Source organism: Hetaerina americana, unplaced genomic scaffold, assembly GCF_022747635.1.
Source record: "Hetaerina americana unplaced genomic scaffold, ioHetAmer1.1.p SCAF_6, whole genome shotgun sequence".
NCBI lineage: Eukaryota > Metazoa > Arthropoda > Insecta > Odonata > Calopterygidae > Hetaerina > Hetaerina americana.
In genome coordinates, this window is record NW_027287205.1 from 1197501 (window position 1) to 1224123 (window position 26623).

Below are 26623 nucleotides of genomic sequence, written 5' to 3' on the forward strand. Positions count from 1 at the left end.
ACTCTCTACGAAATAATATACTTTATTTCACTCAATTTCATAAACTTTATTTACGGCACTATATGATTTAATAAATGTCACATTTTTATTATTTTGTTTGGGAAAATACCAAGTTTATGCATTAACTACTTCAGTATTTTTCTTTAGGAGGCCTTTCTCATTATACGAGCATGAATTCTCTAGAGACAGGTACTGGGGGCAAGGAATGCCTAGGATGTTAGATACAATTTTCTATTTTAGGAAAAAACGCTTAATATTAAAGTCTGTAGATCTTGTGTTATTATGAGAATAAGGAGATTTGGTACAGCACTATATTCAACAATCACATGCAATACTGGGAAAGTGATTTTACAAAAGATTTTGAGAAGGAAAGACAAAACTAGAAATCGAATTATTTTTTAGAATTGACAATAAATAAAATCTGTTTACTGAAAACTCAAAAAAAAGGGCAAGGGGAATTATTTTTCATAATCTGGAAAAGCAGAATTGTATTAATATACATACATTTAGCGGATGCACTCCGATAAAAGTTACTGTCGCGGCATCTCCTGCAGTTTCTTGGAATTTAAAAACCTGAAGTTTGAAAAGTGTTTTTCGGAGGAAGTTCCAATTTCTTTGACCATTTCGTTCAACTTTAAAAAAAATATCAGCCTTTTCCATCGACCTTTGTCAGCCTTTTAAATGTTCGCATCGTTTTGGCAGAAGCGAAAAATTATGTATCCTTATTTCAATTTTAGAATGATAGCTGTTTTTCCATTGAAAAAACACTTATTTCTCTTTTTTGCAAATGCTCTAGGTTATATCTAATTCAGAAACGTCCACAAATATAGATTCCAATCAAACAAAATGGCGCATTCCAGGAACGCCATTTTTATACATTGTTGTGAACAGGACTGGGGAATGTTAGAATCTAGTGTGCATCTTACTAAACAGTCGTCTTCAAGTCGATTACTTATTGATATTTTAGTGATCTCGAGTTTTTAGAAGTTCTTGAAGAGTTTGTTCTTTGCTATGTTTTAGAGTTTTGCAAGCATTGGCAAATGCTACGTCAAAAGTGTAATCAAGGGAATTCGGAGTATTTTGGGTCTATGAATATCTTCCACATGCAGCCCTCCTCCTTATGACGTGAAATTCCTAGTTTGAATTTCCCTTCTATTTGTATTTAAGAAATCCTATTTCTTTACTTATCGATCCATTTTTAATATTCAAAATCATGTCGAAACACTCTCAGGTCAGCTGGTCCTTGCCAAGCTTCGCCAAGAAAAAATCTTAAAGCTTTCAAAATACTTTCCGATGTTCCATGTGCAAAGCTTGGCAAATCACATCCCTAATTGACAAGAACTCCCTCATTACTCGAAAAGCTGCCTTTTTCTAAGCAATCTTACTTCTGATTTCTGGCATATCACACCAATCCCATGTGATGATATTTTCCGGTGTTTTTGCACGGTCGCATTCACATTTTCGCTTGTTTTGATGGCAATGGTTTCGGATATCCTCTGCTTATGAGAAAAACGATGATCAAAAATGAACGACAGATCGTGTTTGATAAATTAGTTACTAAAAACGCTTTTGTTTGAAATGGCAAATGTGCTTGGAGTCAAATTTATAGCTCGAAGTCAAGCTAGGTTAGTGAAAAGTGGTTCAGAACCTGCTAGCAGTGTAACGACACTCTTGGAAGAATTAGGATGGGAGCCACTGGTTGACCGTAGGCTTAAGCATAGGTGGACGTTAAAATGACGGCGTACTATTTGAGTCAGGTTACTTATTTGAGGATGTTCAGGGCATGTTGCAGCCCACAAATTACTATGGTAGCTCAAATTACCAACGTTAAATCCGACAGATTAATTGTAGAATGGATAGATATTCAAAATATCGTTTTTTCCTCGAATCATTAGAGAACATAATAGACATAACAGCAATCGCGTATGAGATAATTAGAATTGGTAGTGTATGTATATATGTGAATATCTTGCATGTTTCTTCCTGGATTTTATTCTTTTTAGTTAATAGACCCATGTTTTGAACAGTTTCACAGCATGATTTGAATGTAGATACGCATCCTTTTATTGAGTAATGTTGGATGTTAGTATTTTCTTTCGTGTTTGATTAAGGTTTGTGGATTGCATGAACAAACTAACATAGGCGTAGGGGTGATGTGATTTGCTTTCATATGTGGTGTTATTCTCGTTTACGGGGGTGACCTTACACCCACCACCACACGCCCTTGAGGCAGTTTGTGGGGAATTTTGTAGATGTAAATAAAGTAATTTGAAGGTGTTTCTTGTATGGGTTACAAAATTACTTTGCTGTTAAATTTCTTCCCATGAACGGTGTTTTCAGATTTAAGAGCTAAAATCCGCACGCAAGAGATGCTTCTACAAGAGAGCAGACTCAAGTGAACCAAAAATACATGTATCTCATTCCAGACTCCAGAGTTCTTTTTTCGCGCGAGAACCCAATGCACGTCTGCCGGCTTTTTCTTTGGCCGCGAGTTATGTCCTCCTCTTTGTCATTCAGACCAAATCGACGGAAAGTTAGCGCAACATTTACGTGAGATGAAAAAGAATTTCGGGGCGGACGGCGCCGTCCATTGCTTCAGGCGTGCCCAATAAAAAGGAGACATCACGATACCACCAGGGCGAAACGATTTGCATTGATGGCTCAGGCTGTATATTGTGTAAGTACGCTAATATTGAGATGCAGTACATTATGTTTCCGAAGACTTATACGGTACATTCATGGGGCGTCTTGTATCTAGGATTATGTTCAATTAGTTGGCATTGAAGTACGTTGATGGCCATAGGCATCAATTGAGCACCAGTCACAACGTTCGGTATCAAAACTTTTATTTACATTTGTGGCGGAGTTTGCAGCGGTTTTCTTTTTCATATTATATTTTTAAAACAAAAAAAACAAGAAATATTCAAACAAAACAACTTATTATAATTAAATTATGAATGAAAGAATTTTTAAGCGATGTTTTATGATTATTTTTCAAGAATATTATTAGCCATAATCATTTCCCATAAATATCCCTGCGGTGACTATTGGTGGGAAGAAATTAGTCAGTCATTCTTACCAACTAATCGCATTCTCATAAATTTGTATGTGATTGGGGAGGATTTATTGGAATCCTTACAGCCATTGTATTGAGTATGGGTATGAGTATGGGATAGTTCACTCAGCGCCATTTCTGAAAACCTACGCTTTACTTGATCTTTTATAATAATGATAATAATACACGAATGGGCGTTTCAAAGTAAAAAATAAGCTGTTTATACACAGAATTATGACATTATGAACACGATATTCACTCTTATTTGCTAGAAAAGAGATTATTTGTAAGGGGACTCTTCTTTTGCATTGGTTGTCATGTGAGGGAACCAGAGATTAATCGGTTATGAAAATGATAATGGATAATACTATTGTTTTACAACGGGTGTCATTCAGAAACACATCTTTCTTCAAATGTTAAAAGGACTGATGAATTTTTGTGCATTTATTTAAATTTACTTCTTTCTAAAATATTGGTTGGGCTGGGTTGCCTGGTCGGGAGTTTTACTCAGGACAGCGAGCGCTTTTTATATTTGCCACTAGATTTCTTTTAATAGGAAGGTGCTTTTTCTTATGATAATTTTTCAAGATGAATATTGTCAAAATTAAACATTATAAGCCAACATGAAATATAAACTATACTCAGGCCGGAATTCACATGTGATTTCAAAAAAGACAGTATTTTTCCACACATTTCCATAAATCTATGGAAATGTACAAAGTCTTTTGAGTATGGATCTTAAATACTTCAATGAAATGAAGCCTAAAACAGCAGAATGGAATCACAAAGCTTTAATTTTAACATTATTCTTCATGGAGGAATTCCACAAAGTTACGCCTGAAACTGTTAATGCAATTTTTCAATACAAACTTAGCAGGTTCAGGAGAAGAGTGAAAGGAATGTGTCAAAATAGTGTCCTGTGTAAATAGAAGTATGTCAAAATAGCCTTTCATCAATCAATTAGTATCTTAATCAAATCGAAACTCTTGTAGTAATTAAATAAATTAACCATAAACAAATTAATCAACCCGAAGGTCGGTTTAGTAGGTGATGGTAGAGTTCACCCATTACTAATCCCGACGGCGTGTGCAATTCACACATCAGGGTAGGGGGGCCAGTTCCTTTCCCTGTGCCGAATATGGTTCCCCAGGAAGACCTGGTACCGGAAAAATCACATAGCTTGGGTGGAGCTGCAGGTGCCCAGAGTGCCTTGCCCCGGGAATCGAACTCGGGCTTGACGGTCATTAGTCCAACACTCTACCCCCTGGCCTACCGCGACTGATATATATATATATAAACATATATATACAGGGTTCGTCCGGAAAATAAGTGTACTGACTACTGATTTTTTCCCGCCGCTCCAGGCGCGCCCAGCACCGCTCTGACGAGCTGCGATTGGAGGGGGGTATGTTGGCAAGCGACGCTGGAAAAGGCAGTTGGCTCTGAGCTGTGGTGTAGTGAGGAGCTCTCTTAACGCGAACCTCCACGCTCGACCCACGTCACGGAACGCGATGCCGAAGTTTTTGGAGCAGCGTTATTCCATCAAATTTGCGGTAAAGCTTGGGAAATCGTCTACTGAAACTGTCGGTATGATTAACCAGGCTTACGGGGAGTCAGCCATGTCCAGAAACATGATCTTTCAGTGGCACAAGATGTTCGTGGAGGGCAGAGAAGAGGTCGACGACGAACCACGGCCTGGACGCCCATCAACGACACTCACCGACGAAAATGTGCGAAAAGTTCGCGATGTACTGAACTCTGATCGTCGTCTTAGTGTTCGGATGATAGCAGAGCAGTGTAATGTGCCAAAAACAATAGTGCACGAGATTATTAGGGAGCAATTACAGATGCGAAAAATTTGTGCAAAGTTGGTGCCGAAAGTGCTCAGTGATGATCAAAGACTCAATCGTTTGGAAATCGCGACACAACTTGCGGATCACTGCAAAAATGATCCACATTTTTCAGAGAACGTTGTTTCGGGTGACGAGACGTGGATCTTTGAGTACGACCCGGAGTCGAAGAGACAAAGTGCGGGGTGGCACACCCCATCATCACCCCGTCAAAAGAAAGCTCGCATGAGCAAATCTCGGATCAAGGCGATGCTCATTGTCTTTTTTGACAAAAGGGGAGTCGTCCACTACGAATTTGTACCTGAACGACAAACTGTAAATGCTGTATTTTACGTCCAAGTGCTCGACAGGCTTCGAAAACGAGTCGCCCGCGTCCGGCCAGCTATCAAAAACATCTGGCGGCTGCATCACGACAATGCGCCGTCTCACACCGCGCTTGTCGTGTCGGACTTCTTGGCCAAGCACGGCGTGGCAACGCTGCCGCAACCGCCCTACAGCCCGGCCTTGGCACCACCGGACTTCTTTCTGTTCCCCAAGATAAAGAGGAGTTTGAAAGGAACGCGATACGGAACTTAGGACGCCGTCAAAGAGGCCGTGACGACGTGTCTTCGAGAGGTTCCCGATGATGCCTTCGCGGGAGCGTTCCAGGAATGGGAACGCCGCTGGAACAAGCGTATCGACTCACAAGGGTCCTATTTTGAGGAATATTAGCTTAAGATATGTAAAAGTGTAATAAATTTTTTTTCCTGAGCTCAGTACACTTATTTTCCGGACGATCCCTGTATATATAGTATATATGTATGTATATGCATATAAACACATATATATACATAGGTACATGTATGTGTATATATTTATATATATATAAATAAATAAATATATATATATATAAATATATATATATATATATATATATATATATATATATATATATATATATATATATATATATATATACTTGTTTTCTTCTCGGTCCATTTCATCTCCACACCCACATTTCAAAAGCCTCCAGTCCACGTCTATCCTCCTGCTTCAATGACCACGTTTCCGCGCCGTACATAGCTACGCTCCATATCAAAGTTTTTACGATTATTTTCTTGACATCCTTACTAAACGTCCCTGTCATCAACTCCCTCCTACTTGAGAAAGCCTCTTTGCCTAGCGCAATTATTCTCCTTACGTCCCTAATACTTTGACCGTGTTGGTCAAAAACACTACCGAGATACAATTAATTAAAAATAGCAATTTTCCACAAAAATAAAATTTAATGCGACCGGTTTCAATGTTACTACATCATCATCAGGTGATCTGATGTACATCAGGTACACCTGATGATGATGTAGTAACATTGAAACCGGTCGCATTAAATTTTATTTTTGTGGAAAATTGCTATTTTTAATTAATCATGATATTCCACCATATCACGCCTGAAACGTCTCTTTTTACTACCGAGATACGTAAACTGTTCTACCTGCTCTAGCTTTTGCCCTCCTATTTTAATTTTTAGCTTAGTCTTTTTGGTTCTAGAAATTCGCATAACCTTTGTTTTATTAATATTGATTTTTCAGCCCATACCTGTCGCACTGAATTTCACAATTCACTCAGCAATGCTTGCAGCCCCTTGGCTGACTGACAAACTAAAGCTTGGTCATCAGCAAACCTAACTGATTTTATGGATTCCCCGCCCACTTTCATTCCTACCTCCATTTCTTCCCATGCCTCTTTGATCATTTCCTCTGCATACAGGTTGAACAGCAACGGTGATAATGGGCAACCCTGCCTTGCACCCCTTCCTAACACTGCCCATCCTGACTCCCCGTCCCCACACCGCACCTGAGCAGTCTGAGACATCTACAGGTTGCAGATTAGCCTCCTTTCCCTCCAATCTATTCCTATTTTCTGAAATATACTCATTAGTTTTTCCCCAATTCACCCTGTCAAACGCTTTTTTGAATTCTACGAAACAGGCAAATACCAGCTGGTTGTGTTTCTATATTCGTCTCGATTAATAATCTCATTACTGCAATGGCAATCACGCGTACCTCTCCCCTTCCTAAACCCAAACTGGTAATCCCCTAAGTAATCATTTGCCCTAATCTCTATCCTTTTTTTATGATCCTTGAGAACAACTTCAGCTGCGTTGGGATATCAAACTTATTGCCCCTGTAGTCCTCATATCCCAGTATTACTTTTGATCCCAGTAATTACAGACCTATATCTCTCACTTCTATCTGTTGCAAAATCTTAGAGCACATAATTGTCAGTTCAATAATGAGACACCTTGGCAATATTAACTTTTTAAGTGACAATCAACACGGATTCAGGAAAACCCCGCTCCTGCGAAACACCAATTAGGATTATTTACACATGATTTACTTTTATCTGGTGAGAGAGGTAGGCAAGTGGATGCCATCTTCTTAGATTTTCAAAAGGCATTTGATAAGGTCCCACATGGTAAACTCATTCATAAATTAAAGGTCGCGGGTATAAACAAGGGCGCCATAAGTTGGGTTAAAGATTTTCTTTCAGAGCGGGAACAGAGGGTAGTCCTTGATGGCGCTAGTTCCGACAGCGTTCGAGTCACGTCGGGGGTACCTTCAGGGAAGTGTGATCGGGCCGTTGCTTTTCTTGATTTTTCTTAACGATTTGAACCGCGAAGTGAAAAGTAAAATTAGGATCTTCGCTGGATGACACGGTGATCTATCGGGAGATATCTGGGGATGAGGATCGTTTTATTCTAGAGCAGGATTTAGATTGCATTACTAAATGGTGTTCTAACTGGGGATTGACTCTAAATTATAATAAATGTTCAGTGGTAAATTTCTTTAAAAGATCATTGGATTTGCTTACAAATTAGCTGGAGGTGACCTAGCAGTAGTTGATACGGTAAAATACCTAGGTGTCACATTCACAAAAGACTTAACTTGGGGGACTCACATACGTAAAGTCTGTGGTCAAGCATATAAAAAATTGGGATTCATTAGACGCATTGTCGGCAAAAGTGACTCGAAGGTCAAGGAACGTTGTGACCACGCTCTTGTAAGGCTTCATTTGGAATACGCATGCAGCGTGTGGGATCCGAGTGAAAAAAGGTCTCATTCGGGGAAATTGAGAAGGTTCAACGCCGGGCAGCCCGTTTTGTAAAAAATTTCCTACGATAAAACGCAAAGCGTCACCGAAATGCTCATGGATTTGGGGTATGAATCATTGGCTGAGAGACGATTCAATGCAAGATTGAAATTATTAAATAAATTTAGATCCGCATGTTTCAGCACCGAGGCCTCGCAAATTATTCGTACTCCTACATACATTGGTCGCTTGGATCATGCATATAAAATTCGGGAAATAGATGCCAGAACTAGCCGACTCAAGGACTCCTTGGAACAGGAACAAAAAAACTGCACCCCAGGATACAGCACCAAAGCCATCCTAAAAACACCGCAAGCAGGACACAACAAGCAAGAATGTGAAACATCACTACCACATGAAAATGCACCACAAAAACACTCAACCCCCCAAAGCGACAGTAAAAAGGAAGGGAATTCGACCCAACGTTGCAGGTAGCAGGAATTTCCCCCCCGCGGGAGGGAAGAGGGACTGAAAGGGAAACTTAAAAAACAGATGAACAGGAACACGAATGATGTCATGCGGAAAGAATGGGTTATTATAACAAAACACATAAGGTTAGTGGAGGAGCATGCATTTAATTAGAACTAATTATTTTTTAGACACTGAGGGTGGCAAGTGGAATTTTTACTATCTATAATCCTACTAGTTGCTATCCCGTATTGTCCGTGGGAAGAAGGAGTCCTTGAGTCGGCTAGTCCTGGCATCTATTTCCCGAATTTTATATGCATGATCCAAGCGACCAATGTATGTAGGAGTACGAATAATCTGCGAGACCTCGGTGCTGAAACATGCGGATCTGAATTTATTTAATAATTTCAGTCTCGCATTGAATCGTCTCTCTTCTAATGATTCCCACCCCAAATCCATGAGCATTTCGTAAACGCTTTGCGTTTTATCGTAGGAATTTTTTACAAAACGGGCTGCCCGGCGTTGAACCTTCTCAATTTCCCGAATGAGACCTTTTTCATTCGGGTCCCACACGCTGCATGCGTATTCTAAATGAGGCCTTACAAGAGCGTGGTAACAACGTTCCTTGACCTTTGAGTCACTTTTGCCGACAATGCGTCTAATGAATCCCAATTTTTTATTTGCTTGACCACAGACTTTACGTATGTGAGTCCCCCAAGTTAAGTCTTTTGTGAATGTGACACCTAGGTATTTTACCGTATCAACTACTGCTAGGTCACCTCCAGCTAATTTGTAAGCAAATCCCGTTGATCTTTTAAAGAAATTTACCACTGAACATTTATTATAATTTAGAGTCAATCCCCAGTTAGAACACCATTTAGTAATGCAATCTAAATCCTGCGCTAGAATAAAACGATCCTCATCCCCAGATATCTCCCGATAGATCACCGTGTCATCCGCGAAGATCCTAATTTTACTTTTCACTTCGCGGTTCAAATCGTTAAGAAAAATCAAGAAAAGCAACGGCCCGATCACACTTCCCTGAGGTACCCCCGACGTGACTCGAACGCTGTCGGAACTAGCGCCATCAAGGACTACCCTCTGTTCCCGCTCTGAAAGAAAATCTTTAACCCAACTTATGGCGCCCTTGTTTATACCCGCGACCTTTAATTTATGAATGAGTTTACCAACTGCAGGGTTATAGATAGCAAAAATTCTACTTGCCACCCTCAGCGTCTAAAAAATAATTAGTTGTATTTAAATGCATGCTCTTCCACTAACCTTATGTGTTTTGCTGTAATAACCCATTCTTTCCGAATGACCTCATTCGTGTTCTGTTCATCTGTTTTTAAGTTTCCCTTTCAATCCCTCGTCCCTCTCCGCGGGGGCAAATTCCTGCTACCTGCAACGTTGGGTCGCATTCCCTGCCTTTTAGAGACTCTGTGGGGATAGAGTGTTTCGTGGTGCATTTATATGTGGTGTTTCAATTTCTTGCTTGTTGTGTCCTGGCTTCCGTGTTGTAAGATGGCTTTCGTGCTGCATCATGGGGTGCAGTTTTTTAGTTGTTTTGCGGTATATGTGTTTGCATGAGTATTGGATGAAGGGATTTTTGCATGAGTATGTGCGCTGCTGTGGGTGTAATTTTCCGTGTTGTTTTTTTTGCATGTGGTATTTTTCCTTTTTACGGTTGGTGACCTAACATCCCCCGCCACACGCCCTTGCGGGGTATTATGTAGATGTAGATGTAGATAACATGTAGCCCTTACCCTTTTCGGAATAGGAACTAAAACTGATCTCACAAAGTCTTCCGGCCAGATTCCTTCATCATAGATACTACGAATCACCCCATATAGTCTCTTCCTCCCACATTTTCTAAACATTTCAATAGTTCCGCGGGATTGTTATCCACCCCCACGGCCTTATTTAGTTTCATCTCCCTAAATGCCCTTTCTGTCTCATCGTCGAGTATGCCTGGACCTAACCTATCTTACTCTACGTCATGCTCCTTTTCTATGTCTAAATTTGTTGGTCGAAGCTCTTTACCATACAGTTCTTCTAAATATTCCTTCCATCTCTCTTGGATCTTTTCTGTGTCAACTTTTCTCTGACCCGCTTTTTCTCTAACTGTAAGCATAAATCTTTCTTTCTTACTTCCCGATAAAGATTTAACTTTGCTGTACAGCTCACCGATATCACCCTTCCTCTGCAGACTTTCAATATCCTCGCACTGCGTCTTCCACCATGCTTCTTTTGCTTTATTTGATGCCCGCCTCAATTTATTGTTAAATTCTTTGTACTTTATTTTCCCTAACTTTGTATTAATATTCTTCCCTTTTCTCCACTGATCCATCTTTGTAATCAAATCATCCGGGATCCATGGTTTCCTAGGCCTTTTAGCGTTAACGGTTCCAATAGGGTCTTTTGCGGCTTTAGACAACCCTTTCTTGATACTTTCCCATTTTTCTTCGATAGTACTTAGCTCTCTACCATCCTTCTTGGCTTTATCTACCGCCTGTTTGTACTCCTTCCTTTTCAACCCATTTAATGCTTCTATATTCCATTTTCTAACCCGCCGCCCCTGCCTTATCTTTTTGAAACGGGCGCTACATTTCATAACAACAAAATCGTAGTCAGAGTCCGCAGCCGCTCCCGGGAGGCTGTGCGAATTTATCACACTGTCCCTAAACCTGTGTCTGACCAGGATGTAATCTAGCCGACACCTTTTTGAGTTACCTGGCATTTTCCATGTATACCTGCGTCTTTTGTGGAGTCTGAACTCTCTAAGTCTATATGTAAAGATATATATGTATAGATGATTTCGTCGGCGTAACACGGAAGTGCCGAATAGTACATTACACAGTAGCAAACAATATAGAAACACAAAAAAAGATCACTCACACGTAATTTCTTGATGATTTCGACGGAATTTCACGGAATATTGTTGGTAATTGAAAAATATATCTATTTCGGGCCGAAAACAAAAGGATTCAGGCTCACGTTTGTATGCACGTTGAAACCGTTCGGCCGTTTTCCCGCTAGTAATACGATCAGCAACCTCGCTCCTCGTGAATCCCCTGCCGCCCCTGGCGGGAGGAACCGAACCGCTTCATTTCCCCAGGGGCACTCGTTCGAGGCGGCGCGACTCGCCATGAACCTCCGCATGATTCGATTTATCTCGGTGTCCGCTCTCCGCACGACTCGAGAGAGCTGTCATCAGTCCCCGGGTGGATTGCATTGCCGGGGATGCGACCTGGAGACGAATGCCCTCCCTCTTCTCCTCTAGGGTCAGACCGGAGTCAATTACCCTTTGCCCCTCAACTAATCTACGTGCGACTCAGCAAACGGTTACTCCGCATCTGCATAGCACCCTGCAAGAGCGTGTGTGCCAGGGGGGGGGTTGTCAGGTCACCACCCGTAATTAGGAAAAAACCCCATCTAAACCCACAAATTCATGCCAATATCATGCTAACACATGATCGTATATATATTCATGTAAAAACCTTAAAAACTCACACATGCAGATACGTATACTATCAACTAACACACCTATGCACCTACGAATATACCATATCTCTTCGCAACGTATAATCTGGTCTTTAATTGTTAATGAAATGTTTTAAATATATCTACAGTGATTTTGGTTTCTTAATATTATTATTCCTGATTGTTCGGGGAAAGAACGAGTATTCCTATATCTATTTGTACTAGAATCCATCTCCCTTTTTTGATTTTTGTGGTCTACCTAAGTAAAGCGGGGCCATTAAAATACTAACTTCAGTTTCAATGTCCAACTCGTTTGTTCTGATTCCCTCCACTTATGTTGATGTAACCATAAAGACAAGAGAAGGTAGACAGACTCCATTACAGATAGATACATTTGCATCCACGCAATATCCCGCAAGCCGCCGAAAGGGCGTCTGGCGGGGGATGTTAGATCACCACCCCTTGTAAACTACAAAACTAGCACATTCAAAACCAAATCATTCTACTTCTACACAAAGTTTAGTTTGTTCATGCCCTTCAAAAACCTTAATAAAACACGAAAGAAAGTACTTACGTGCAACAATATTCAATAACGCGATACGTACATTCAAATCATACGGTAGAACTGTTAAAAAGATGGGTCTATTAAAGAACAAGAATAACATGCAGGAAGAAACGCGCGAGATATCGACAAATACAAACACTAAAAATTCTACTCACCCCCTTCGCGATTACTGCCATGTTTATAATGATCCCTATTGGTTTGAGAAAGTAACGACATTTTAAATGTATCCGTTCTAAAATAAATTTCTCGGGTTTTACGTTGGTGATATGATCTACCATAGTAAGTGGAGACCTGTAATATATGTCCTTAACATCCTTCAGATGAGTAACCTGCCTGTAATTTTCTAATATGTTGGAAATGAATGCAAAAAATTTCGGTCTCCCTTCTCGAGTGGGTCCTTTAAACTGGAAAGGAGTTTTTAAAAATTCGTTTCCGCTCTACAAACGGCAAAGTAATCGCTATTTTTGACTCAGAACCTCATCCGATGCGTAGGGATTCGGTTTGCTGTCAATAATTCGGTGGAAAGTGAATTTGGGCTATTTGGCCTTGATTTCATCTCGTTTGCGACGCGTAAAAATGGGAACAGAGATAGAAAGTCCTGCTTGCTGGGGAGTCAGCCTTAAGGCGGCGTTCGCTCGCTCTCGTCTTCGGAAGAACTGGGCGTCGAAGACGGCAAACTGAGGAGGACGTGTACGCACGTTGGGGATCAGCGGCAGCAGCGAAGAAAACGAGATATTTCGCTTTTGATTTCGGATTAAAGTGTTGCGGAAGGAAAGTTTTGATGTGTGTGTGTGAGAGAGAAAGAGAGATAGAGAAACTAAACAATTTCCGATTCGATTCACTGAATTCCTCGAATTCCCGGGATTTACTGAAAGTGGGTAACAATTTCCGCCATTGCGAAAAATATTATTTTTTCTTAACGCATTCTCTAACCACGAAATAGGACTGTCTCTTGGAAAATCGTATAAGATTTCAACAGTTGAAATTTTTTATTTCGATGCAAAATTTGTGCTTGGTACAGACAGTATTAGATACTCATATTATGATATTAATGAAATATAAATCGCCCATTATGAATGTAATGCCATGGTATTATTGTGACGCCGTTTGTATTATCCATGGCAGCGCGTTAAAACCGGTTGGGAAATGTGGGGGGGGGGGTGTCTGCCCTTCCAACGCAGCAGGACGTTCGTTTGCTCCCATGCAGTCTGAGCGGAAAGACATGCCACCGCGTGAAGTGTGTTTTTCGACTTTGTAAAACGGCAAAGACACGGTCAAGCTCCACCAAGACAATGCCCCCAGCCACATGTCCTTCATCGTAACCAACTTTCAGGTGATGAGTAGCACCCCAGTGGTCCCCCAGCCCTTTTGCAGTCCCGATATGGCTCAATGCGGCTTCTTTTTATTTCTCCAACTGACGGGAGAGAGCTGAAGGGAAAGCATTGAGAGACCACGTAGAGGGTTTGGCAGTTGGAAATATCCAAAAGCATGTTATTCAACGTTCCTGAGATAGACATTCCCGTCGAGAGGAGTTTCAGGATGCCCTCTTAGGCGTGACAGACACGTCTCCACGCAATTGTATGTATTAGTGGTGCAGGGGTAAAGAGTATTTTTAGGAATTTTATAAGCATTTATGCAAGTGCGAAAATCAGTAAATATATTTTTCCCTAACAAATTAATAAACACATGCACATTAATTTCATAATGAACCATGTCTTCTTGTAAAAAAATCAGCTTAAAGCACGTTGTTTATTTTTATTTTTAGATAATCTCAGCAAATTTTAAGGAGAGAATCGCCTTTGAAAGCCTCGTACGGAAAGAGGGAAAGAAAATCCGTGTAATCCTAAGGCAGAATATTTTCTTTATGACAGTTACTAACAGAATAATGGAAGGGGATATTAATGGACGAAAACCGAATGAATCGCTAAAAAAGCAGTAATTTGGAAGGCGTCAGCGCAAGGGACTGTGTGGGAAGAGAGAGAGAGAGAGAGAGAGAGAGAGAGAGAGAGAGAGAGGAAGGGAACGGGATTCGTAGATTGAGGATCTACAGCAAGCCAATCCTCAAATTGACAAGCCGTGAGGATTTATATGTATTTTATGCAACGAAAGGCATTTTAGGCAAGAAAAACGAATTATTTGTACATTGTATGTTTCATTCTGAATCTTTATAACCCTCTCCCAGTGCACTCCAATTGAATAGGAGTTGACTTAAAGAGGAAAGAGAAGTAACAGTTCCTTATATAAATAAATGCACTAATTAGTCTTGCTCTCTGCTCAATTGTAAGTTATCTCATTTGTCTCTGTCGCATGTGATTGCGTTAATGTTGTCTTCTTTGAGGAAAGTGCTAAATTAATGCCTTTAATGCTGTAAATTTCTAATATCAGCTGAGACTGGGGTCTAAGTGTACTTTTGATATACTTTTACTTCTAAGCATCGCGAAGCAAAAGTAGCTTTTATGGGAGGCGACCGACAGCTGAGGTCATTTGCGCCATTAAGGAAGGATTGGAAAAGAACGGAGAGGAGAGAAACCCGGAGTCGACATTAGCTACTATAATAACGAAAGGCGCCTGGGGGTCATACAGTTTAACATCCCATCCGACGGACGGCGTACTTTCTCGTACTCAAAGTGCCCTCTACTAAGCACCTCAAGTAGGGATATCACTGAAAAATATCGATCGCATTCAGGATTCTAAACCGGCCTCTAACGGTTGGAAGCAATTGTTTAAGCCACCGCACCACCCTGAACTCCACAACGTCGCAAAGAACTAGCCGCAAAATATTCTATTCCCCGCTAACAATTTCATCCTTATCTTTTTGGAAATTTGGCTTGCGCATTGACATATTTAATCACACGACAGAAATCAGCGGGAGCACCTTGGATACCATTATGAATACGTCAAGTGGCAATAATCTTCGCCCAGTGATCTAAACGGAAATAAAACTAAACTAAACTCGTGCGAGGGGAGTTTGAGGAAGAAGGCCGCTACTATGTCCATGACCATCCCGAAGGAGGGCCGCCGAATGAATCGGTGCAGGAGTGCCGTCGTGGGAGAGCAAACAAACGGTTTCATTAACTCCGGAGGGACCCACGGTGTGATAGACGTGGGGACCTCTCCGCAATTTCCGGATGCACGTGCGGAGACGCGAAACAACGCCTCTTCCCCGGCAACCGATGTAAATTCAGACTCCCTCGGGGACACCGAGGCAATGTCTCCGTGTTCCTCCGTCGGGCGAGAGATCCTTGGGGGAACAATATCTTCGGGACGCTCCAGAATGGGACGCAGACCCCTTCGGGCGACGGAGGCAACTCTCCCAGATTTCCTTTGCTTCTCTCTCCCTCTCTTCAGTGAATGTGAATACGGCGACCCAACAGACTCGCTGGTAAGTGGGTCGAGGGGAGGAGAGAAAGCATTTCTTCTTTTCTTTTCATTTTTTTTTCGTCCTCCGCGCGCGCAATCCCAAAAATCCATTGCGGCCTGCTGTTGAATTTCATGCGAACTCTTCAGTTGACATAGTTACTCGGGGAATATCTCCACGCTCACTTCCCAGGGCAGTGACATATGAAAATGTCGGGTCTCGGCGTAAGAACCTACTTCCGGAGTGACACTGCGGTGATGGCGAAATGAAATTGGCTAAGTGCGAACCAGTTTGCACTCTCGCTTTTATTTCCAATCTTATGTATGTGTATATATATATATATATATATATATATATATATATATATATATATATATATATATATATATATATATATATATATAAAACTTGGACAGCAGCAAACTATATAAAAACACATAAAAAGATAACTCAAACGGTATTTCATGATCATTTCGACGGAAATCAGCTCCCATCACTTCTATTTCTTCCGATGAAGACGGAGCTGAACTCCGTCGAAATGAACAAGATATAACGTGTTAGTTTTTTTTAAATGTGTTCTTATATTGTTTTTTGCTGTCCAAGTTTGTTATTCAACACTTCCGTGTTACTTCGACGAAATCATCTATATAAATAAATATATATATATATATATATATCCGTATTCCCTTCAGTTCTGTCCCTATCTTCCTTGATAAAGGTGGTCACGACCACCGAAAATTCGAAAAATAGTGAGTCTCTTCTTTGTGCGTTTCTGTGTTTTTGTCTGTGTCCACTAGTGCTAAGTGTTATACATTATACATTATATATATATATATATATATATATATATATATATATATATATATATATATATATATGCCCCTTAAATTCATCTTTCACTGTTAAATTCACCTCTTCCTTTTCAGACTCAACCATCACCTTTCTTCACACAGGCATCTCACTTCAAAACAACAAATTCACCGCTTCAGTGCACACCAAAGTCACTAACCATTAGCAATACCTACACCACACAAGCTGTCATCCTCAACACACGAAACGCTGGATTCCTAACTCTTTCTTTATCCACGGACCCCGAATTTGCAACACCATAGCCACTATCAACAAATACCTTGCCAATCTACATCTTGCACTCCTCAAACGCAGTTACCCAGAAAAGCTACTACAAAATGAAATCCACCGCTCCACCCGACCACACACACCACATAAAAACAAGCTCACATCTGACGCAGGACTTAACCTTTGCACCACCTATTTCCCCGGATCACACAGACTGAAAAACTTCCTTAAAGAACTGTTACCAATTTTACATGACAATGATGCGACCTCATTCTTACTACCCCAATGCCCATCTATCTCATACATACGACCCGCCAATCACAAAACCTTCTGAGATCCACCAACCCTTTGGCACCACCCGTGACAAATTTCCTAATATTTCGCCTACTTGCAAAAACCCTCGATGTAAAACCTGTCTACTTATTAGATCTACTCCCCTCTCCCTGCATCTTCTCATTGTCCCTTCACCTCGTTCCCCCGATAATTATCTCTCAAAAAACATTATTTATCTTTTGTCATGCAAACATTGCACTTCCTTTCACATAGGCGAATGCTCGTAGACGTAACACGGAAGTGCCGAATAGTACAATACACAGTAACACACAATATAGAAACACAAAATCAACCGGTTAAGGTAGATTTTTTGGAGGACATAATCACTAATTAAATAATTTGTGACCCCTAGCAAAACCCAACATCCTACTCTACATCAGGTCCCTCTTTATCTCTGAGTACTGTTTTCATCGCTTCATCCCGTCCAACATCGCTATATTGTTCCTTCCCTTTCCTCGTTTGCCCAACATTCTCCCCTCTATCACAGTCTTCAACATCCCACTGCCGGTCAATACCCCCTTCATCCACTTTTCCTGCCTCCATAGGATTCCTACCAACAAACCCTTCTCTTCGCCTACCATACCCAGTACTTCCTCATTTGTTTTCTTCTCCCTCCATTTCACCGTCTCCATTCTTCTCTACACCCATATTTCAAAAGCCTCCAATCTACGTCTAACCTCCTACTTCAATGACCTCGTTTCCGCGCCGTACATAGCTACGCTCCATATCAAAGTTTTTTCGAGTCTTTTCTTAATATCTCTACTCAACGTCCCTGTCATCAACTCCCTACTCCTTGTGAAAGCCTTTTTGCCTAGCGCAATTCTTCTCCTTACGTCCCTACTACTTTGACCGTGTTGGTCCAAAACACTTCGTAGATACATAAACTGTTCTACCTGCTCTAGTTTTTACCCTCCTAATTTAAGGTTTAGCTTAGCCTTTTTCTTTCTAGAAAATGGCATACCCTTTGTTTTATTAATATTGATTTTCAGCCCATACCTGTCTACTGAATTTCCAATCCACTCAGCAATGCTTGTAACCCTTGGCTGACTGACAAACTAATGCTTGGTTATCAGCAAACGAAACTGATTTTACCAATTTTCCGCCCACTTTCATTCCTACCTTCAGTTATTCCCAAGACGCTTTAATCATTTCCTCTGCATAGAGGTTGAAAAGCATATTTATATAACAGGTTTTGTCATTTTGTATATATATATATATATATATATATATATATATATATATATATATATATGTGTGTGTGTGTGTGTGTGTGTGTGTGTGTATAGGTTTTGGATGGACACAACCACCAAATCAATGTATTGTTATTCCTAACAAAACACATTTCAGTATCCTACTCTGCATCAAGTCCTTCTCTATCCTTTTGTGCTTTTATCTTCATCGCGTCCAATAACCCTATCCTGTCTCTGCCCGTTCCTCGTTTGTCTAACAGTCTACCCTCTATAACATTGTTCATCATTCCAATGCCGATCAATAAGCTCTTCATATGTATATGTATACTTAATGCATATGCATACTTTTTTCAAAGACTTTTGTTGTAGTTATTAGAGCTCTTTCAGTTTTAAAATTTGAGTTGCACTTGTAATTTTTCAGGTCACATTTGTCATTTTCAGGAAAGTATTTTTCAGGTGATGAAGTTCATCACCTGAAAAATACTTTCCTTCAGAATGGATACACAAGCCGGGAGGTCAATTTGGCCGTTAAAAGGGCCTTCACCAGAAACGACCGTCAGAGAGAGGAAAGAGAAAAACCCGTTGCCAGGGTCAGCATCCCCTTTGTTTCCACGGTATCCCATAAGATCTCCAGGATACTAAGGAAACATAAAGTGGAAACCATCCACAAGCCACAAGGAAAATTGAAGAACTTCCTTGGCACGGCAAAAGACGAACGGGGTTTGAAGGCGCCGGGGGTATACCGGATCCCGTGTGAGTGCGGCCAGGTATACATCGGGGAGACTGGCCGCACAATTGAAAAGCGACTAACGGAGCATGAGCGATGCATCAGACTCCATTACCCTGAGAAGTCTGCAGTCGCCGAACACAGCATCACGCATGGTCATCGGATTGACTGGGGGAGCACCAAAAGACTTTGTCACACGAACGGCTACTGGGACCGAGTGGCGAAGGAAGCCGTGGAAATCCGACTGGAAGGACAGAATACCTTCAACAGGGGCACTGGCTTCCAGATCAGCAGCACGTGGAGACCTGTGCTGAGAAAAATTGAAAGTACGAGACGTCACCGGGGCGGCTCGGCACTTGGGAACACATCGGACCAATCGGAGGACACCTGACCCTACGACAGGGTATAAATACTTGGCGAATTCATTGCTCTGCACTTCACCCTGAAGACGATGGCAGAGTTAGCCGTCGAAACGTCGGTGCACACCACGCTGACCCGGTGGGAAACCCGAGAGAACTTCCTGAATACAATACGCCGGGAAAAACTGAGATCCTTCACACCTCACTCACTTCCCTGGAACTTCATCCCTCCCGCGCCGAGTCGTCCATCGTGTCTAATCGATGAAAGGCATTTGAAAAGTCACTCGGATAAGATCAAGAATAGGTCCTAGTAGTATCAGAAAATATAATTTTTCGTTACCAAAATTTCGAGACTTCAGAGAGAGAAAGGGAGAAAGCATCGAAAAAATCAACCCTCCGTTGATTGAAAAATGAAACTTGACCGTTGGCACCAGGGAAATTGCTTAATTTCAACATAATTTTTTAATAATAATAATAATAATAAGTATATCCTCCTGCTTCAGTGACCACGTTTCTGTGCCGTACATAACTACGCTCCATATATAAGTTTTTACGAGTCTATTCTTAACATCCTTACACAATGTCCCCATCATCCACTCCCTCTTCCTTGTGAAAGCCTATTTTCCGAGACACAAAAACTTTTCCATTAACTCTAGTATTTACTCTTCCATTATAACCGACTCCTGTAACTGAATTTTCAAGACACTTAGCAATGATTGCAACCCCTTGCCTGACTGACAAACCAGGGCTAGGTCATCAGCAGACCTACGCTCCATATCAATAGTCTTTTCTTTAATATCCTTACTCGAAGTCCCTGTCATCAACTCCCTCATCCTTGTGAAAGCCTTTTATCCTAGCGCAATTCTTCTCCTTACGTCCCTACTTCTTTGACCGTGTTTGTCCAAAACACTACCGAGATACGTAAACTGCTCTACCTGCTCTAGTTTTTGCCATCCTATTCTAATGTTAAGCTTGGCCTTTTTCTTTCTAGAAAATCAATTAACCATTGTTTTATTAATATTGATTCTCATCCCATACCTGTCGCACTGAATTTCCAATGCACCCAGCAATGCTTGCAACCCCTTGGCTGACTGACAAACTAATTGGCATTAAGCATTTTGGTCCATAACACTTCCGGGATACGTTAACTGTTCCACCAGCTCTAGTTTAGTTTATTTGTGTGTATATATATATATATATATATATATATATATATATATATATATGTATGTATGTATATATATATATATATATATATATATATATATGTATGTATATATATACATATATATATATATATATATATATATATTGTACAATACACAGTAACACACAATATAGAAACACAAAAAAAGAAGAACACTCACACGTTATTTCTTGATATTTCGACGGAAACATTCTGTCTTCCTCTGAAGATATAGAAGTAATGACTGTCATTCCAGTCATTACTTCTATATCTTCAGAGGAAGACGGATTGTTTCCGTCGAAATATCAAGAAATAACGTGTGAGTGTTCTTCTTTTTTTGTGTTTCTATATTGTGTGTTACTGTGTATTGTACTATTCGGCACTTCCGTGTTACCTCTACGAAAGCATATATATATATATGTATGCACACACACACACACATATATATATATATATATACTATATATATTAACACAGATCATATATATATATACACACATACATATTAGTATTCAACGTATATATTGAATTTGGTTGTAATCACAATAACACAACAAAAACTACCTGGACTCAATCAATTATGACGAAGTTAAACTATAGCGTTTGTGTGGTTTATTAACGCTTCATAATCCTAAAATTTAACACGTTTAGCCCTTTAAATTAGTAGTTAATAATGAAACTTCCTAAAGGTATCTTACATATTGAAGAGTGGTTAGCCTTTCAAAACTGTAACAACTTTGGAGTTTCGGAAGTATTGACAGGAATGGTTCCCAAGAAATGATAAAAACGTATTAAATAATTTAATTGCTAATGCGTGTATATTTATACATGTATTTACGTGTATAATACGTGTATAATACGTTTATAATACGTGTATGTACGTGTATTAATATTGATACGAGTATATTAATTTTGAAACAAAAATTCTACCTTTATGCTGAAAATGTTTAAAAAAATAAATTTAATATGCGTTTCAAAGGGTAATTGTTTATTCGAAAGCTTTTATTTAAACCAATCTTTTATCCTGGCGTATGCTAGTTAACAGGGATGAGTAAATAAAGTTTTAGATATTAACTTAATTGATTCTGAGCGTACATATATCTGGCATTGAAATCCTACAATTAATCTTTGAGTGAATATGGATCTCAGGACATTGTTTACAAAATTGAATTCTGGATCCGGAATTTTTCCAGTTCCAGAATAAAAGGTGTGAATTTGCGTATACGGATGATATTCACTCGCATCTCCTCGCTCGTTGGCCTTAACGACCTTTGAGGAAAGAATACGAGAAATGGTACTGACACATTTCCCATTTCGGCTCAATAAATTATGATTTTCTGCTCAGCAGCTGAGCGTTTTTTTTAGTAAAAGGCGTCAAAATATTCTTTTTACTGCTTTCTCAAAAGACATCTTTTTTGAATGGTTGGGGTTCTATCTAGTTTATTCTCAGTATGAAGTCCTTTAATTATATTTTTCAATTTATGCACCCAGCAGGCCACCGCTAGAGAGTGTGGCAGGGGGTGAATATACACCTGACTAATTTTGACCCGAAAATGACCCTGCCGTGGTCGGACGATATTATTCTGATCCCTTATCATTCTTTGAAAAAAATACATCTTAAATCCATCCATTTAAAACTTAACCTCTCTAATTTTATTGACATGAGCTATCCTACCGGATAACAATGGGAATAGTAATACATTTTCAACATCACTGCTAAAGAGAGGTCATTCCGATGTCTGTAATTTAATCTGTAATTTAACCGTCGCTCCATTGAGTTATTCCCAGCCTAGTTGCTCTAATATTTTGATACGCTACTAAGCTTATCATGACGATGTTTTACAAATCTGGCTCATCTGCTCTTCCATCACATTTTTATTACCGTATTAATTTAATAAGTTCATTTATTCGCATTGATATATTTGTATTTCTTTGTAATTTTATTAATATATACTATATTGAATTTCATGTAAAACCACACCAACATAGCGGAATGAATAATCATTTCCTGATCCAGGTCTTTCTGTTAACTCATTTGTCCTCTTTGTACGTAGTTCACTTGCAAAGGGGGCGTGGGCTTAGTAAGGGTCGCAATTTAAATCATCACTAGTCTCAAAATGCAATTAAACTTTAGTAAAATTATTCGTGCAAAGAAATGTGTCACCTGAAGAGAACGGAGGGATAGAATACAATGACCGATATGTTGATTACTTAGCTGTTGATATACGATTGCCTTTCATTACAATGCAGTTCCAGCAACTAGTCTCTAGTACATTCGTATATATTTTAGAGCGACATTGTCTGTCCCTGCGTAGGTCAAATAAATGTCCATTAACGTTGCCGCAAAGGCATCGTAGTATTGTTGACGTAAAGGGGAAATCACCAACAGGTGATTGAATTTCAACGAATGTAATGGTCGTCATTCAAGTATTATTAAACAGCCTTGCTTTGTTAACATGGAAAATAGTCTTCCTTCTTCTTTGAGGTGATAGTTTGATATTTGGCAGTGACGTTTGAGTTGAAGGTTGTGGTATTTATTTGAAAAAAAATAAATGCCAAGGGAATGGTTAGCAGGCACGGGACTAGAACTAACATTCGGCTCTTTGTTCACTCGTGCGAATGTGGAGGAAATTAAATACTGTGCTAGTTTCCATCCAATCGCTTAATTCCTCATAAATAAAGTCACGGAGTTCAAGTTTGGCCATTTTGGTTCAGTCAACGCATTTTATGGCATGCATTCAGGCTAGTCTAACTGAACAATTCTCAAGTATGCATGAAGCGTGGATTAGGTCTACGATTTATGCTGAAAAATATTGGCTCAGCACGGGCGACTGATACTCTACTAGTTCGAAATCAAACTAAATATGATCGCAATACATGGCCAATTATGAAAGTAATGCGCATGATTTTATTGTGACGCGACTATCCCGTACACCCGCGTGAAGTGTGTTTTTTTGACTTTGTAGCACAGAGCACGACACGGTCAAGCTCCACCATGACGATACCTCCAGCCACACGTCCTTCATAGTTACCAACGTCCTGGCCCTGGGAACTACCCGTTGGTCACCCAGCACATTACAGTACCGATCTGACTCTTTGCGACTTAATTTTTGTTTCTATGACTGAAGAGAGAGCTGAAAGGAAAGAATTGGGAGACCGTGGAAAACATCCATGAGCATGTTAAAAGTTCCCGAAAGAGACATTCCCGTCGAGGAGTTTTACGGTATCTTTCTGACGTGGCAGATACGTCTCGGCAAGTATATTGGTGCAGGGGAAGAGTATTGCATAGAATTTTAAGCAATTGTACCAGTAGGATAAATAAATCTATTTCCCCCATAGAATCCGCATTAATTTTATAGTGGACCCTGAATGTATCGTCCGGAAAGGACAAATTGGAGATGGTCCTGCGAATAATGTGTGTTTATAGCGGTAATGCAAGAATATGTATCTTTCATATTCCGACAATTCTGCTATATATACCGCGTGGATTGTTGGAACAATTGAAGGAACTTATTTGGTCCATCAACACTGTCTGTGGAACAGGTAAATTGACGCAGAAATATTCTGGAGATAGGCCTTTGACGTCACGCTATATCAACGGAAGTCTTCAGAGTCTCGTATGACGTTCGACTCGAACCAAAATGGCCTTCAGTTTCGGGCGCATGCGCGCGACGCCCTGGTAGCATCTTAAAAAGGGGGAATGGGAAACTTCGACGGCTGCCGACTCACCTTGATGTCGACCAGTTCCGTGTCCGGGACGAGGGGCGCCGCCGCTGACGGGATGCCCAAGTGGCCCTGCACGGGCAGCGGCACGCCCTGGGCCACTTGCACTAGCGGCGTGGGCGGCAGTATGGGCTTTGGGACCAGGGCCGGCTCATTGTTGTACTCGTGCACCTGCGGGCCCACGTAGGGGTCATCCCGTAGACCCTCGACGCCGGCCGGTCGGAACAGTTGGCGTTGTCCGAAGCTGAAGTCCGTGCTCTGCGCGATATCCCTGGGGGCAGGGGCCCTGCCTTTGCCCTTGTACACCTCCCCCAGCTCCTCATCGCTGAAGGGTTTGATTGGCGTGTAGTGATAGACGGGCTTCTTGGGTTGAGCCAGCTGGTGTTGCTCCCGACGGGGCGCGAGGTAGGCGGTGGCCTCTTCGCCCAGGGGCGGCAGGGGCGTCGGCAGGAAGGCGGGGGCGTAGAGGGAGGCGGGGGCGTAGAGGGAGGCGGGGGCGTAGAGGGAGGCGATGGGGTCGATCTGCCGGCGAGTGTGCCTGGGCGGCTCAAGAGGCGTCGCGACGGCGGGCCGCTTTTCCATGGAAGCCGAGTTGACGGCGACAGACATCGCAGCCACCGCCAGCAGGGCCGCCTCCTGTCGGCGGGAATAATGCGACGCGTTACAGAAGAGAGACCGAGGGCCGTTGGGCAGAGTGATTCAGTGATAGGTGCGTGAATACACCATGGGAACAGGCTGCTGTCGCATAATCCAAAACGTGCGTGTGAATATGAATGCACGGGTATGGAGAGCGGATGGCAAAGCACGATGGACAGCGACGGTAAGGGTATGAAGACAGTTGTTTTATTGACATGAACACCGGAAATTTGGCAAAGGCGGCTGCAGAGTGTGTGGGTGTGGATTTTAAATGAATGGAAAACATTAATTCAGTCAGATTTTCGTTTGATCGGGTTGGAATGACGTGAATAATGCGTGCGATATATAATCATCATGGTCTCCATACTTGAGAATTCACAACTCCGGAGCGATTTCTGCATCGCCAGGAGCCAGTAATTACAAGTGCTATTCAGAAAGTAACTTTATTTCGCGTGTAGCGATCAAAGTAATTTGAGGGGTATTTAATGTATGCTGTATTGATACAGACCCACACACGCACACAGTTGGGCAGTACGCCTCAATCTGCAGTGGTTTAAATTTAAAAGCAGGACCAGTTGTCGTTTGTTTACAGTAGCAAGTCAAAATGAAAAATGCCATTGGAAATCCCAGCAAACGTAAAATCCGTTTAGTGAGAAGGTTTTTACCGGTAATAAACTTCAAAACCTGCTGACATTTATCGGAAAATGTGTGTTGAACACCGCCTAAGTGCTGAGTGACAATGTTGTGCGTCAGTGATGTCAGTGTTAGTCTAGGAGAGCACGGACAAATGTCCAAGATATCCAAGAACTGGCTCTCCGTCAGTTCATCCGTTACCACAAAGCTAGGCCACTGCAGTGTCCTCTCGATGTGAACATCGGTGCTGTGGCCATTTCTAACTGAATCCACCTGGCTGGCTGACTCTGCCATCACTCACTATTCTGCAATGTATTACGTTTTAAGAGTTCACAATGTGAGCAAAGTAGATAAACCACTGTCTGCACACTACCGCGGCAGGATGCCTACTGAGGGTAGGGACGTTTAGACAGAAAGATGCTGGTGACTCCAGCTCTATTATCCTCCGCCACGCTAGGCCGAAAGGTATCAGTTATTTCCTGGTCAGATCTCGTAGGTCTACCCAGCAATGAGGTTTACAAGACACTTCCTATATCATCTGGTAGAAAAAGTACGCGAACTTATCGCACGGGAAATATTCGTACGTGATATGGCTGTTCAACCACGGGTAATTCGATGGCATTTTTAATTGCACCCACAATTTCAAAGTGTAAATATAAATCGTAGCCCGCTATCGATTTTCATACACTTGGGAGAGCCTGCATGAAAGTTGCTGGATTCCACGAGATCCCATCCTCGAACATACCTGTATTTAGCACCTGCCTTGGAACGATTTTCCCGATATGAAGTTGTCGCCGGTCTCAATGTCGCCGGTCTCGATGAATGCAGGGTGTAGCAACATAGACTCCTCTAATTTTAAAAATTTGAAGAGCGGGCGAATCAATTAACGGAGTGGGAGTAGTGGCTTTTTG

General features: G+C 41.1%; 1 protein-coding gene across 1 annotated transcript in view; it reads right to left on the reverse strand.

The window, feature by feature from the left end:
* Window positions 1-26623, reverse strand: part of LOC139695322 (uncharacterized) — a 57875-nt gene that overhangs the window by 24864 nt on the left and 6388 nt on the right. The window contains exon 2 of the mRNA XM_071594029.1: window positions 24450-25079. Coding sequence (XP_071450130.1) covers window positions 24450-25079 — 630 coding nt within the window. The remainder of the gene's footprint in view (window positions 1-24449; window positions 25080-26623) is intronic.